The 15,633-nt window shown below is 40.8% G+C and overlaps 1 protein-coding gene across 11 annotated transcripts in view; it reads right to left on the reverse strand.

Annotated features, from left to right (window-relative positions):
- The window catches only part of MPP7 (MAGUK p55 scaffold protein 7), a 413,461-nt gene that overhangs the window by 66,760 nt on the left and 331,068 nt on the right, over positions 1-15,633 (reverse strand). For all 11 annotated transcript variants that reach the window (XM_056519406.1, XM_056519411.1, XM_056519401.1 and 8 more), the window contains one exon: positions 6,464-6,634. In XM_056519406.1, coding sequence (XP_056375381.1) covers positions 6,464-6,634 — 171 coding nt within the window. The remainder of the gene's footprint in view (positions 1-6,463; positions 6,635-15,633) is intronic.

A 15,633-nucleotide genomic window follows, 5' to 3' on the forward strand; every position in this document is an offset into this window, starting at 1 on the left:
AAAGGGGGCTACTGCTTTCATTACCTAAAGGGGGCTACTGCTTTCATTACCTAAAGGGGGCTACTGCTTTCATTACCTAAAGGGGGCTACTGCTTTCATTACCTAAAGGGGGCTACTGCTTTCATTACCTAAAGGGGGCTACTGCTTTCATTACCTAAAGGGGGCTACTGCTTTTATTACCTAAAGGGGGCTACTGCTTTTATTACCTAAAGGGGGCTACTGCTTTTATTACCTAAAGGGGGCTACTGCTTTTATAACCTAAAGGGGGCTACTGCTGCTGCTACTTCTGCCTAAAGGGTGCTACTGCTTTTACTATCTAAAGGAGGCTACTGCTGACATGTTGAGGTCTCCTTTTTGTTGTGGTTGTTTTTCGGGTGCTGTTGGGTCTCTGTGGAAATGTATTTCTGGTAAATGATAGATTGGCTCCAATGGACGCGCACCAACTATTGTGAACTCACTAATGTTCATTGATTTTGCCCTGATCCCAGACCAAGACAAGGACTGGTCTGTATATTGTTGTTGTTTTTGCAATGTAATTTACAGAAATATTGTTTAAAATGACAAGCTTTTTAGACTAACTTTTAACAAGTTATTCTTCGTATAGTCGTCAAAAATCACTGAGGGGTATTCCTAAAAATTGGTGTAGTGAATGTCTTTTTACTCCACTAATTCATGTGGTGGAAACTGTGTACCTGCACCAGATTCATTGCATGGAGCAGAGCCTGTGATAAATCTGGTGCTGATCACATTTCTTACAGTACTCCACTTTGTATGGTGTTTTTCTACAACTTTTTGTGTGACTTTTTGACCGTGCGACAATTATGCAGCTTTTTAAAAATGCTGTTTACAGTTAGATTGTATGCAGTTTTTTATTTGGTGGTGATTTGCACCCCTTTGGGTGCTTTGTGCCAAATTATGAGATTTATTTATTTTTTTTAAGTGGCGGTTTCATAGATATCTGACCATTGCAAAAAGTCAACTCAAAACGTGTCTACCACAGAAAAACACAGGAGTGCACGTATGTGAAAAGTCACACAAAAAGTCTGTAACATATTTACGCATATCCCCTCTATGTTCAACAATAGGAAGATCAGCGTAACCTAAGTTTTAAAACAGACAGAGTCCATCACTTTTAACCTATATCCATATTGTGTCCCTACTTTGTTGATCCAGAAAAAGGCAAAAAAAAAACTATGAGGTTGATGCCAACTGCCCCAGACCAAGGGGGAAACTCCTTCTCGACTCCAAATATGGCAATTGGAAAGAAGATCACAGCTGAGAAGGTACGTCCTCATTATGGAATTACCCATCTACAGGTATCTCTGGTGCCCCATCGACAATGCATGGTGTGCATGACGACCCCTCACTCCATGCACCGAGGAGATTTAGGCCCAGGTCTGGATATTGCAGGAGATCCAACCTCTGGGACCAGAAACTTATAAACTATCCTGTGCATAGGGGATATGTTTCACGGTATGGAAAACCCCCTTTAAATGATAGAATAATGAGAATTTACTTTGTAAGTAATGTGACTACAAACTGGAAAAAAGAGAAAAGAAATGCAATTAAATATCTCTAAAGGGTCAACTCTTTTGAAAAGACGACCCCCTTATCCAGACCAGATTTTCAGTACCACCCTATAGTACCACATATTGACCATCTTTTCTGAGAAGACCACCCTCCTAGAAAATCCCTTTTAAAAGGGGTACTCTGCTCTAAACATCTTTCAGCGGTGGGACCCCCACACTCTAACATCTTATTCACTATCCTCTGGATATGGGATAAGATGTTTAGAGCGGAGTCCCCCTTTAATACAATTTTAGGTGATTGTCTCAAAGAGGTTTCACAGGTAAATAGGATAAAATAAATAAAGTAAAAAGATATTTAGAAATGGGACAGACTTGGTTAAAACAGTCAGTACTCTCATTATTGATATCCTGCCAATGCCCTCCTGATCATGCCCAGTGGCCCCTGCTGATCTCCAATTCCTGGATACCTTCAAAACAGATGGAAATGACCTCTCAGCCAGCCACTAACATCAGCAGGGAATTGGGAACCTTTGGAACAATAGTGGCAGGAGATTATTAAAATTAGTACTGCTTTCCCCCCCCCCCCCCCCAAAACAGCCTATCTTCTTTGTAATTTTTTTTCTAACAAGACAACCCCTTTAGAAAGACCTGTGGACAACCAAAACTTAAACTTAAAAGGGGTACTGTGGTTATGTAAAACTTACCCCTTTATCCATAGGATTGTCCAATCCCCTTATTCCATAGGAACATTCTGGCCCCCACCTTCTGAGACAAAAACTCATCTTGGGAGTGAAAGCCTGCTGTCCCAAACACTGGTCGCAGCAATGTCTAGCCTCAGCCGGTGATTGGCAGAGCAGGTATCACTCCTAAAATCAGTTCATCTTGGTGGGGGCTAGGGTACTGTAAGGTAAGAGACGGGCACCATTCTTAAGATCTCAGCCGTCGGACCCCCTGCATTGAGAAACTTAGCCCCTATCCTGTGGAATGGGGATACGTTTTACATAACTGGACAACCCATTTATTTTAATAATGGGAGTGATTAGTAATTAAAGGGGTAGTCCAGTGGTGAAAAACGTATCCCCTATCCTAAGAATAGGGGACAAGTTTGAGATCGCGGGGGGTCCGACCGCTGGGGCCCCCTGCGATCTCTCTGTACGGGGGCCAGGCTCTCCGGCCAGATAGCGGGTGTCGATCTCCGCACGATACATCTCTATGGCAGAGCCGGAGATTGCCGAAGGCAGCGCTTCGGCTCTGCCATAGAGTTGTATTGAGGGGGCGTGTCGGCCGCCGCTTCGTGCGGAGGTCGACACGCCCACTTCCCGCGGGCTGTCGGGGCTCCGTACAGGAGATCGCAGGGGGCCCCAGCGGTCGGACCCCCCCGCGATCTCAAACTTATCCCCTATCCTTAGGATAGGGGATAAGTTGTTCACCACTGGGTCACCACTGGACTACTCCTTTAAGGTCAGGATTATTCAGTGCATGTGTAATACACACCCCAATAAAAATCACACCTCCTCACACCCATCACCTGAAATTCACTTCCATTATCGAAATTAGGCTCGTGCCCCCTCTGACCATTCACTAAATGATTTTTGATCTAATGCATTTGTAATCAATAATATTAAACACAGAAACATCTCTGAACCACCACCTCTTTGAGAAGACCACCCTTTTTTCCAGACCAGATTTCCTGAGAGACTTTTTCCGTTCCACCATTACATGTAATAGCCATCTACTTTGGAGAAGACCACCCCCCCCTAGAAGATTACATTTTTTTAAAGTAATTTTAAGTTGTCGTCCTAAAGAGGTTTCCCCCGAAGTCAATGGGGGGTATTTATCAATTTTGCCTGTTGAAAGTTTCTTTTTTCCCTTTTTTTCACTTTGGTTTTCGTGGACATGCACCAAATTTATCATTTGGTACAAGTTGTTCGTAATTTTGGCTCAAATGTTGAAATCAGCTGTTCACAGCGCCTTTTACACAGAACTTACCGCCACAGAGGACGCGTATTTTACCCCTTGTGCAGCCATTTCGGAGTCCCTCCTGCAGTATATCAGCAAGCGACATGAGTTATTTTCTTTCGTGGGGTTTATAGCCACCTTGTGAAATGGATTTTATTTTCAACTTGAGTATTTTTTTTTGGGTTACTTTAGTGCAGTGGTCTTCAACCTGCGGACCTCCAGATGTTGCAAAACTACAATTCCCAGCATGCCCGGACAGCCAACGGCTGTCCGGGCATGCTGGGAGTTGTAGTTTTGCAACATCTGGAGGTCCGCAGGTTGGAGACCACTACTTTAGTGCTTACCTTTCCTGAACCTGTGCGGCCATGTCCAATGCTGGCTCAACGGAGGGTGAAGGTTCCTCAGAGTCAACTATGTCGCAGGATAGTATTGCGCAGCCCCGGAGGTGTCGCTGCTTTCACCCAAAAAAAATTTTTCATGTATTTTGTCGCCTTTACATTTTCTGACATTGCTAAGTGTGTTTTCCATGTGCAAAATTTCTTGGCGGTGATTTGCGCCAAAAAAAAACCAAAACCCTAAAGATGCAAAATTGCGCCATAGATCGATTGGCGCAAATGATGAATTACCATCATTACCAGGACCATGTGATTTTGAGAAAGTTGTGAAAAGGACAGTGGAGAAGATGCGCCAAACTTTGGCGCAAAAAGACACTGCGCCAAAGTTACGCGCCAAAGTTACGTGAAAAAAAAAAAAACCCACATAAATCTTTTGATAAATAACCCCCAATGAGTATACAATATCATGGAAGCATATAGAAACTACAGTGAAAACATATAAAACAATTTACCCTGTAAACGTTATAGATCAGCGCATGGAAAATGTAGTTATTAAAAGAAACTCTTATTTATAATTGAGTAGGATCTCAATGTAATTACAACAATGGAAAAACTGAACATGTGTCATTACCTAATGGATAAGAAGAAACATGTAAGATTTGGCTTAGGCCCCGGTTGAGTCATCACCACGTTTACCGTCCTGCGCACATATTAGAACAGATCATTTTTATCATTCGTCTATCCCCTGTGTATTTTTCATTGATGAGTAAAGAGACCAGGTTACAACTTTCCCCATTATTTCCAGCCCCATCTGAATGTCATTGAAGAGATTTACCGTAGCCAAACGCTTCTACGAAGGCCATGTCTATCCAGCTGTAGACTTGGAAGACCTCTCAGTAGAGATAACCGGGGTCTGTGGCAAAGTGTTCCTACTTCTTCTATTACAAGCTTAGATTTCAACACCTAATCATATTTTAAGCCGAAAAAACAGGGATCGTATACTATTACCGCTTATCAGTTTTAACTTTTTGTTATTTGCGGTTTACGCTCTACTTTCCAAGCTACAATGTGACATTCTGCTGGCTGTATAAACACCCAAAGACCTCGCTGCTCCAACACTTCAATCCTAAACTTAGAAATTGGAAAACGCTGGAAAATTATTAGCAGATGCAGCAACTGAATATTTGACATCATAGCAAAAATTCTGATCAACCGGCTTTAGGAGAAGGGGAAAAAGGAAAGGAAAAAAAGAAGGAGAAATAAAAGTTTGCCGAGCTTTAACCCCTTAAGGACGCAGGACGTAAATGTACGTCCTGGTGCGGTGGTACTTAATGCACCAGGACGTACATTTACGTCCTGTGCATAACCGCAGGCATCGGAGCGATGCCCGTGTCATGCGCGGCTGATCCCGGCTGCTGATCGCTGCCAGGGACCCGCCGGCAATGGTCGACGCCTGCGATCTCGTGGGCGTCCGCCATTAACCCCTCAGGTGCCGGGATCAATACAGATCCCGGCATCTGCGGCAGTGCGCGATTTCAATGAATGATCGGATCGCCCGCAGCGCTGCTGCGGGGATCCGATCATTCAGAACGCCGCACGGAGGTCCCCTCTCCTGCCTCCGTCCGGCTCCCGGCGTCTCCTGCTCTGGTCTGTGATGGAGCAGACCAGAGCAGAAGATGACCGATAATACTGATCTGTTCTATGTCCTATACATAGAACAGATCAGTATTAGCAATCATGGTATTGCTATGAATAGTCCCCTATGGGGACTATTCAAGTGTAAAAAAAATGTAAAAAAAATGTAAAAGTAAAAAAAAAGAGAAAAATCCCCTCCCCCAAAAGTAAAATGTCCGTTTTTTCCTATTTTGCCCCCAAAAAGCGTAAAAAATTAATTTAATAGACATATTTGGTATCGCCGCGTGCGTAAATGTCCGAACTATTAAAATAAAATGTTAATGATCCCGTACGGTGAACGGCGTGAACGTAAAAAAAAAAAAAAAAAGTCCAAAATTGCTACTTTTTTAACACATTTTATAAAAAAATTCTAAAAAATTTATAAAAAGTTTTTTATATACAAATGTGGTATAAAAAAAAAGTACAGATCATGTCGCAAAAAATGAGCCCTCATACCGCCGCTTATACGGAAAAATAAAAAAGTTAGAGGTCATCAAAATAAAGGGATTATAAACGTACTAATTTGGTTAAAAAGTTTGTGATTTTTTTTAAGCACAACAATAATAGAAAAGTATGTAATAATGGGTATCATTTTAATCGTATTGACCCTCAGAATAAAGAACACATGTCATTTTTACCAGAAATTGTACGGCGTGAAAACGAAACCTTCCAAAATTAGCAAAATTGTGTTTTTCTTTTTAATTTCCCCACAAAAATAGTGTTTTTTGGTTGCGCCATACATTTTATGATATAATGAGTTATGTCATTACAAAGGACAACTGGTCGCGCAAAAAACAAGCCCTCATACTAGTCTGTGGATGAAAATATAAAAGAGTTATGATTTTTAGAAGCCGAGGAGGAAAAAACGAAAACGTAAAAATTTAATTGTCTGAGTCCTTAAGGCCAAAATGGGCTGAGTCCTTAAGGGGTTAACAAAGCATGTCTAATACAAAGAGCCATACTCACCAACCAGGACTATCAGCCTGTATTTTTCATTAGGCTGCCGCTGATACGTAGCCACCTCTTCAAAGGTCGGAACATCTGCTGTATCATATTGGTCGCTCTTTTTACATTCGTACATGAATTTATTTGTTTTTTTATCCTTCCTGCTGAGACGAAAACTTCTTCTAAACCCGGCTGAAACAAAAACACATTTTTCAGATCAGAGCTGGACGTCTGTAGCCTGCTCAGGCAGCGCCATTTCATACATATAAATATTCATAAATATTTTAACAAATGTAACAACGGAGAAATCATTACAAGCTAAACCCCCCCAAAAAAATACCTAGTCCGAGACTGCTTTTACTTATGTACAGTTTAAATGCGCCCGCTGAGCGATTACTTGTTCGTGTGCGGATCGCTGAAAAGCCGTCTATAAATCCCAGACAGCAATAGAAAAACAGGACTTATGGGCTATACAGCGGGGCTGACGGCAGAATAGTGCAGAATTTGGGATTCAAGTTTTACGGTACGGACATAAAACAAATAATGGCTCCTTTAAAATATTGTATTCATAGTCCGAAAATCCACTTCTAGCGATAATAAGAAGTACAGTGGTCCCTCAAGTTACAATATTAATTGGTTCCGGGACGACCATTGTATGTTGAAACCATCGTATGTTGAGACCAGAACTCTATGGAAACCTGGTAATTTTTTCTGAAGCTACCAAAAGGTCATCCAAAAATAGGAAAAAGTGAGGATTAAAGAAAAATAAGTAGACAACTAATATAGATAAAGCAAATCCTTACATATAAAAGACAGAAAGATCTGCTGGGAGCTGTAATCACTGTCTATTTCAGTGATTCCCAAAGAGGGTGCCTCCAGCTGTTGCAAAACTACAACTCCCAGCATGCCCAGACAGCCTTCGGCTGTCCGGGCATGCTGGGAGTTGTAGTTTTGCAACAGCTGGAGGCACCCTCTTTGGGAAACACTGGTCTAAGTAGAGGACAGAAGTTTCTTCAGGGTCTTGCACAGAACACGCAATGTACTAAAAATAGTAAAATGGAGCCGCCCTCAGCTGGTGTCCAAAGGAGCAGCTAACCCTGGTACAGGTAAAGTGTACAGAACATGTAATACCTCCCTGTACTGTAGGGGGCGCTACCAGACACTAGTCAGTGCATACGCTTCAGTAATACAGGTGTTTTACCAGTGAAATGCCCATTCTGATTGGCCAGTTCTTCCAGCCATTAACACGTTTTGCAGATTCCATAGCATTGTATGTCGAGTCTGATTTCAAGTTACAATGGTCCAGAAAAGACTATTGTATGTTGAAACTATTGTATGTTGAGGCCATTGTAAGTTGAGGGATCACTGTACATGTGAAATGGTTACACTTTATTAGAGATATTACAGGTTTTACGGTTCAATGATGATTCAGTTGCGTAGCCAGGACACTGAAGACATTCTCTATGTATAAGACAACATACAGGGAAGACATGGGACACTCCAGGACAATGACACTGCAGTGGATTGTAATAACAATGCATTAGAGACGTCCTGTAGATGATATATTTAGAGGTTCTAAATGTATAAATATAAATATATCTATATATTATATAAACACACACTTGGTATATATATACTACAAGCTATTGCATAGGGCACACAAGTTATACAGTTTTAAAGTTCGATTTTCTAACACCTGTACGAGGATATACAAATCTTCATGGAAAAGAAAAAAAAAAAGAAAAAAATAATCATTATACTCAGATTGTTCATTCTTCTTGATAATGCATTGTGCTTAGTTAAAAATGGTTCACTAATTTGTTTAATAATATTTAAGTAACCAATACATTTCGTATTATGATAGGGGTTGTTAACCACAGATAAATGAAAAAAATTAAATAAACCCCCCCCCCCCAAAATAAATAAATAAATAAAATTATATATATATATATATATATATACACAGTAGTCCCTCAAGTTACAATATTAATTGGTTCCAGGACAACCATTGTATGTTGAAACCATCGTATGTTGAGACCAGAACTCTATGGAAACCTGGAAATTGGTTCTGAAGCCTCAAAATGTCATCCAAAAATAGGAAAAAGTGAGAATTAAAGAAAAATAAGTAGATTAATATAGATAAAGCAAATCCTTACATATAAAAGTAAGAAAGATCTGCTGGAAGCTGTAATCACTGTCTATTTCAGTGATTCCCAAAGAGGGTGCCTCCAGCTGTTGCAAAACTACAACTCCCAGCATGCCCGGACAGCCTTCGGCTGTCCGGGCATGCTAGGAGTTGTAGTTTTGCAACAGCTGGAGGCACCCTCTTTGGGAAACACTGGTCTAAGTAGAGGACAGAAGTTTCTTCAGGGTCCTGTACAGAACATGCAATGTACTAAAAAAAGTAAAATGGAGCCGCCCTCACTTGATGTCCAAAGGAGCAGCTAACCCTGGTACAGGTAAAGAGTACAGAACATGTAATACCTTCCTGTACTGTAGGGGGCGCTACCAGACACAAGTCAGTGCATGCACTTCAGTAATACAGAACATGTAATACCTCCCTGTACTGTAGGGGGCGCTACCAGACACAAGTCAGTGCATACACTTCAGTAATACAGAACATGTAATACCTCCCTGTACTGTAGGGGGCGCTACCAGACACAAGTCAGTGCATACACTTTAGGAATACAGGGGTTTTACCAGTGAAATGCCCATTCTGATTGGCCAGTTCTTCCAGCCATTGGCATGTTTCGCAGATTCCATAGCATTGTATGTTGAGTCTGGTTTCAAGTTACAATGGTCCAGAAAAGACCATTGTATGTTGAGGCCATTGTAAGTTGAGGGATCACTGTATATATTTACAAAAACAAAACAAAATAACCAACGTTCAAGAGTGGTCTAATACTAAAAGCCAGTTGAATATTTTAAAAGTCTACCAGAGGATTTTTCCTGTTTTGGGTGCTGCCACATGTTGACGCCATGTCATAGTGACATTGGGGGAGATTTATCAAAACCTGTGCAGAGGAAAAGACCAGTTGCCCATAGCAACCAATCAGATCACTACTTTCATTTTTCAGAGGCCTTTTTGAAAATGAAAGAAGCAATCTTATTGGTTGCTATGGGCAACTGGTCTACTTTTTCATTACTCAGGTTTTGATAAATTTCCCCAATTGTGTGCAGAAGGTTAAAGGGGTATTCCAGGATTTTTTTATTTGACTATGCTACAGGGGCTGTAAAGTTAATGTAGTTCATAATATAGTGTCTGTATTTGTGCGTGACGATTTTCTTATGTGATTTTCACTCCAATATTTATTTTTACCAGCAAACAAAATGACTGTTGTCTTAGATATTTCCCAGGTTGCAATACGGCCGAGACCTGACTCACTAGTCAGCTGATGACAGGGAGCCTGTCTGCTTCAATGGGTGGAGCGATCGCTTGGTGGGAGAGAGATCAATCTGCAACAGCTGTAGGCACCCTGATTGAAAACCACAGGTCTTTTGAATGGATGCAGCTCATTTATTTTTCAATGGGTGGGGTGGCTGATGTGTGGGAGGGAGGAAAATGGAATTATGGCATTTGTAGGCAAAAGAAGAAAACTCAAACAGGAAATACCAGTTCACAAAAAGCTAGCCACAGTGTTATGGTAATCTCACAACATAGTCATTTAGCCCCAAGACAAGCGCAGATTTGTTCCTAAGTATGCCCATTACTACCTGCCAGGTACGGACTAAAATCACCTTATAGTGGAGAACCCCTTTAAAAGTAAAGGGGGGCACTTTCGTGATGTTGTGAAAATGAAAAAAAAATTATATATATATATATTTTTTTTTTCTGTGCTCTGGTTTATTGCAATATATGATATGTTCTTGTATATATTGAAAGAAATAGGAATTAAGCAGAAAAGGCCGCACACTTACATGTGATCATTACTGTGATTATCCATAAGGGGTACAGTACATGGCGCTGACAGCAAATAGATACTCCTTATCCCCTCAGTTCATAAAACATGTACAGTTTCTGTATAGTGTCGCAGACCACGTATTGATACCTTCAAGAATGTTATCTCACTGTCCTCCGTGGTTACAATTTACTTGTATTAAAGGGGTATTCCAGGCCAAAACTTTTTTATATATATCAACTGGCTCTGGAAAGTTAAACAGATTTGCAAATTACTTCTATTAAAAAATCTTAAGCCTTCCAATAGTTGTTAGCTTCTGAAGTTGAGTTATTGTTTTCTGTCTAACTGCTTTCTGATGACTCCCGGGACGTGACATCATCATTGAGCAGTTAGACAGAAAACAATAACTCAACTTCAGAGGCTAATAACTATTGGAAGGAATAAGATTTTTTAATAGAAGTAATTTACAAATCTGTTTAACTTTCCGTAGCCAGTTGATATATATACCGGTATATAAAAAAAAGGTTTTGCCTGGAATACCCCTTTAATATTTGGTTAATACTGAGGCATCCTTTAATTTTTATTATTATTATTATTATTAGAGATGAGCGAACTTACAGTAAATTCGATTTGTCACGAACTTCTCGGCTCGATGGCTTATCCTTCGTAAATTAGTTCAGCATTCAGGTGCTCCGGTGGGCTGGAAAAGGTGGATACAGTCCTAGGAAAGAGTCTCCTAGGACTGTATCCATCTTTTCCAGCCCACCGGAGCACCTGAAAGCTGAACTAATTTAAGCAGGAAAAGTCATCAACTGCCGAGCCGAGAAGTTTGTGACGAATCGAATTTACTGTAAGTTCGCTCATCTCTAATTATTATTGTTATTTAATTTTTTTTTTTATTCTGCCAAACAATGGAAAAAATACAATGGAAAAAATACAATGGAAAAAATAACTTTATACAATGGAAAAAAATAAATCACTTTATACAACAGTAACATAAGGAGATTATTGCTGAAGACAAACAATCATCTTAAGATCACAAAGTGTTCCTTAAATAATAAATGTCCTGTAAAGGTTAATCGGCTCGACGATTATAAATCAATCACATGACCGGCTGATAAAGAACAAATAATGGGAATTTAGTCTGAAAAAAAAAAAATGTTTGCTTTGAACAATGTGTGCTAGAGTTACTGTCCGGAGACGAAGAACGTGAGTGATCAACATAAGAAAGAGGAGCTGTCAAATCTCCGGACATATCTGTATTAGTCAATATGCTTTTCTCCGGTTACATAACAATTCTGGAACAAATCACTAGAGGTGAGCGAACTTACAGTAAATTCGATTCGTCACGAACTTCTCGGCTCGGCAGTTGATGACTTTTCCTGCATAAATTAGTTCAGCTTTCAGGTGCTCCGGTGGGCTGGAAAAGGTGGATACAGTCCTAGGAAAGAGTCTCCTAGGACTGTATCGACCTTTTCCAACCCACGGGAGCACCGGAAAACTGAACTAATTTATGCAGGAAAAGTCATCAACTGCCGAGCCGAGAAGTTCGTGACGAATCAAATTTACTGTAAATTCGCTCAGCTCTACAAATCACTTTAGAACAGTGTTTCCCAACTAGTGTGCCTCCAGCTGTTGCAAAACTACAACTTCCAGCATGCCCGGACAGCCAACGGCTGTCCGGGCATGCTGGGAGTTGTAGTTTTGCAACAGCTGGAGGAACACTGGTTGGGAAACACTGCTCTATAACATGTCAAAAGTTTTGACTGCTTGGGGTTCAGACCCAGATCTCTAGATATGGCCGCAGTTGCGCTATTCACTCTCTCCCGATTGTCTGCGATCTCCCTCCAGCTGCTTTAGATGGGCTACATTATAATATATATATATGTATATATATATGTGTCCTGCTTCTCCAGACTGTATCTAGAGATCGGTCGGGGTCTGGAAATAACCCCCCGCGATCTCCCGTACGGGGAACCGGCATTGCCGTGGTCTGCGGGGCGTCGTTGCCCACACTGAGGCCGATGACATGCCCCCTACATACAGCTCAATGGGAGAGGCGGGGATGCACGAGAGGCTGCTACCTCTCCCATAGAGATGCATGGATGGGGGGCGTGACGGCTGCGGTATCACCGACACACCTCCTGCACGGGAGAGGGACCCCCCAGGATCAGACACCTATTCCCTATCCTGCGCATAGGGGATAAGTGTCTACGGCTGCAGATCTCCTTTAAAGTGATTTTCCATTTTAAAATACGTGGCCCCTTTAGCAAGCTATATGCAGGGGTTTCAGGAGTAAGGCTATGTTCACACGGCAGAATTTCCGTGCAGAATTCTGCACGGAGATTACGGAGCAGCAGAGTCCAATTGAATTCAATGGAGTTTTGCTGCACTGTGCACACGGCGGGACATCTGGCGCGGGAATTTTTATTCCGCTGTCTGCAGAAAGAATGAACTTGTTCATTCTTTCTTCGGACTCCGCACAGGGGACACATTGCCGTCTATTGAGACAGCGCATTCTTGTGCGGTCCTAGCGCTTGCACGTCATGCCGGCAGTCTAAATAATGTGCGCACAGAGAGTTTCCGTGTGGACATTCTGCCGTGTGAACCGCGGTCTTAGACCTCCACACTGACCTGAAAGCCCCAGAAAATCTTGTTAACCCCTTCCTGACTGGGGTGTTTCTGGGCCTTAAAGGGGTACTCCGGTGAAAAACTTTTTTTTTTTTTTTTAAATCAACTGGTGCCAGAAAGTTAAACAGATTTGTATATTACTTCTATTAAAAAATCTTAATCCTTCCTGTACTTATTAGCTGCTGAATACTACAGTGGAAATTCTTTTCCGTTTGAAACACAGAGCTGTCTGCTGACATCACGAGCACAGTGCTCTCTGCTGACATCTCTGTCCATTTTCGGAACTTTCCAGAGTAAAAGGAAATCCCCATAGCAAACATATGCTCTTCTGGACAGTTCCTAAAATGGGCAGAGATGTCAGCAGAGAGCACTGTGCTCGTGATGTCAGCAGACAGCTCTGTGTTTCAAAAAGAAAATAATTTCCTCTGTAGTATTCAGCAGCTAATAAGTACAGGAAGGATTAAGATTTTTTAATAGAAGTCATTTACAAATCTGTTTAAATTTTTGCCACCAGTTGATTTAAAAAAAAATATGTTTTTCACCTGAGTACCCCTTTAATGACCAGAGCAAAAATTCACCATTTGGAAATGCTGCATTGTAAACATTTATTAATTTTGTTTATAGCCTAACCCAATAAAAAAAAATGTTATTTATTTTTTATTTATTTTTTTGCAGGATACTTAACATTTTGTAGCAGATATCAATGTGATTTTTTTTTTAAAGGTTTTTATTAAAAGGGAGAAATGGTCAAAAATCTGTGTTAAATATTAAATGTGTTATTTAATGCTGTTTATTTATTTAATAACCCCCAAAAATGTATCCTATAGTTCTCCCATCCATAGCAATGCCACATACGTGTACATAGCACAACGTATCACATTGCTATAGCGCCTCAGCCTTTTATGCAGCCTCTGTACATATGTGATGTCACATGTGATGATTGGCGGAAATCCTTGTCAGAGGAACTGCGACTGAACTTTTATTTTATAAATTTTACAGCAAAAACAAAAAGAAAGATTCCCAGCACAACTACCTAATACATGGGTGCACGCTATTGTGGTAAATACAGAGTATACAAAAAGAAGGTTGCAGCAGCACTCTTGATCAAAAAATGGAGGCTCTTAGCGCACTTTTTGATCAAAACGTGTCCCCCATCCACCACGCGGAGGTGGTCTCATTTCGGATGGGACCCTAATAGTAATTTCTCTCACCTCTGCTGGGCATACAGCCTCTGACTGGGTCCCATCCAAAATGAGGCCACCTCTGCGTGGTGGATGGGGGACACGTTTTGATCAAAAAGTGCGCTAAGAGCCTCCGTCTTTTGACCAAGTGTGCTTCTACAACCTTCTTTTATGTATACTCTGTATTTGCCACAGCAGCGTGCACCCGTGTATTCAGTAGTTGTGCTGGATATTTTTCCTTTTGTTTTTGCTGTGCAGTTTAGGGGAAGTGGCACCCTCTGTAGCCGTGCACCCCTCCCTGTTTCACAGGAGTTTTTTTTAATTGTTAGTGGATCCAGCGTGTCACCCAGTCAGAGGCCATATGCCCAGCAGAGGTGAGTGAAATGAGTGTTAGGGTCCCATCCGGAATGAGACCACCTCCGCTTGGTGGATGGGAGGACACGTTTTGATCAAAAAGTGCACTAAGAGCCTCCATCTTTTGACCAAGAGTGCTGCTGTAACCTTCTTTTTTGTATATTGTGTGAATTGTAGCAGCAGAATCCCATTTAAATCATTGGGAAGCTGGTGTTAGCAGAATACGTGCAGCATTTCTGTAGTGTGAACGGGGCCTAAGTAACTGAGCATGTGTGACCACCAAAGTGGGTTGTAATTATATATATATATATATATATTTTTTTTTTAGAAATACTAGTAAATATGTTTCATTTTACATATTGTAACAATTTAGACCTACCGTATTTATCTTTGAGCAATTTAGACCTATTTAAAGGGGTTATCCAGGAAAATGTATATATTAAAGTTAATAAAGACAACTTAAAGTTAATCAGATTTGCAAATTACTTCTATTAAAAAATCTTAATCCTTTCAGTACTTATGAGCTTCTGAAGTTAAGGTTGTTCTTTTCTGTCTAAGTCCTCTCTGATGACACCTGTCTCGGGAACCGCCCAGTTAAGAAGAAAATACCCATAGCAAACCTCTTCTAAACTGGGCGGTTCCCGAGACACGTGACATCAGAGAGCACTTAGGCAGAAAAGAACAACCTTAACTTCAGAAGCTCATAAGTACTGAAAGGATTAAGATTTTTTTAATGGAAGTAATTTACAAATCTGTTTAACTTTCTGAGCCAGTTGAGATATATATATATATATATATATATATATATATATATAAAAAGTTTTTTCCAGGATAACCCCTTTAATATAGCGACCACCAGGGTGAGCTTACTGCCTATGCTTGTGCCACAATTTAGCCGGGGTTCCTTTTTGCTTTTTTGTTCAGAAGTAATAACAAATAATATCTCATGAATAAGTCTATATCCAGTCTGGCTCTGATGTATGTTGTGTTTCAGAGTCTTCAAAGAGAAATACTTATAACATTCCCGTATTTGGTTTTCAAATCTGGCCAAGTCCTTAAAACACAAGACAAAATCTGGAGGAGGATGCACGGCAATGCGGTCATCCATATTCAGTTAAGAAAACCG

This window comes from Hyla sarda, chromosome 5 (assembly GCF_029499605.1).
Source record: "Hyla sarda isolate aHylSar1 chromosome 5, aHylSar1.hap1, whole genome shotgun sequence".
NCBI classification, from domain to species: domain Eukaryota; kingdom Metazoa; phylum Chordata; class Amphibia; order Anura; family Hylidae; genus Hyla; species Hyla sarda.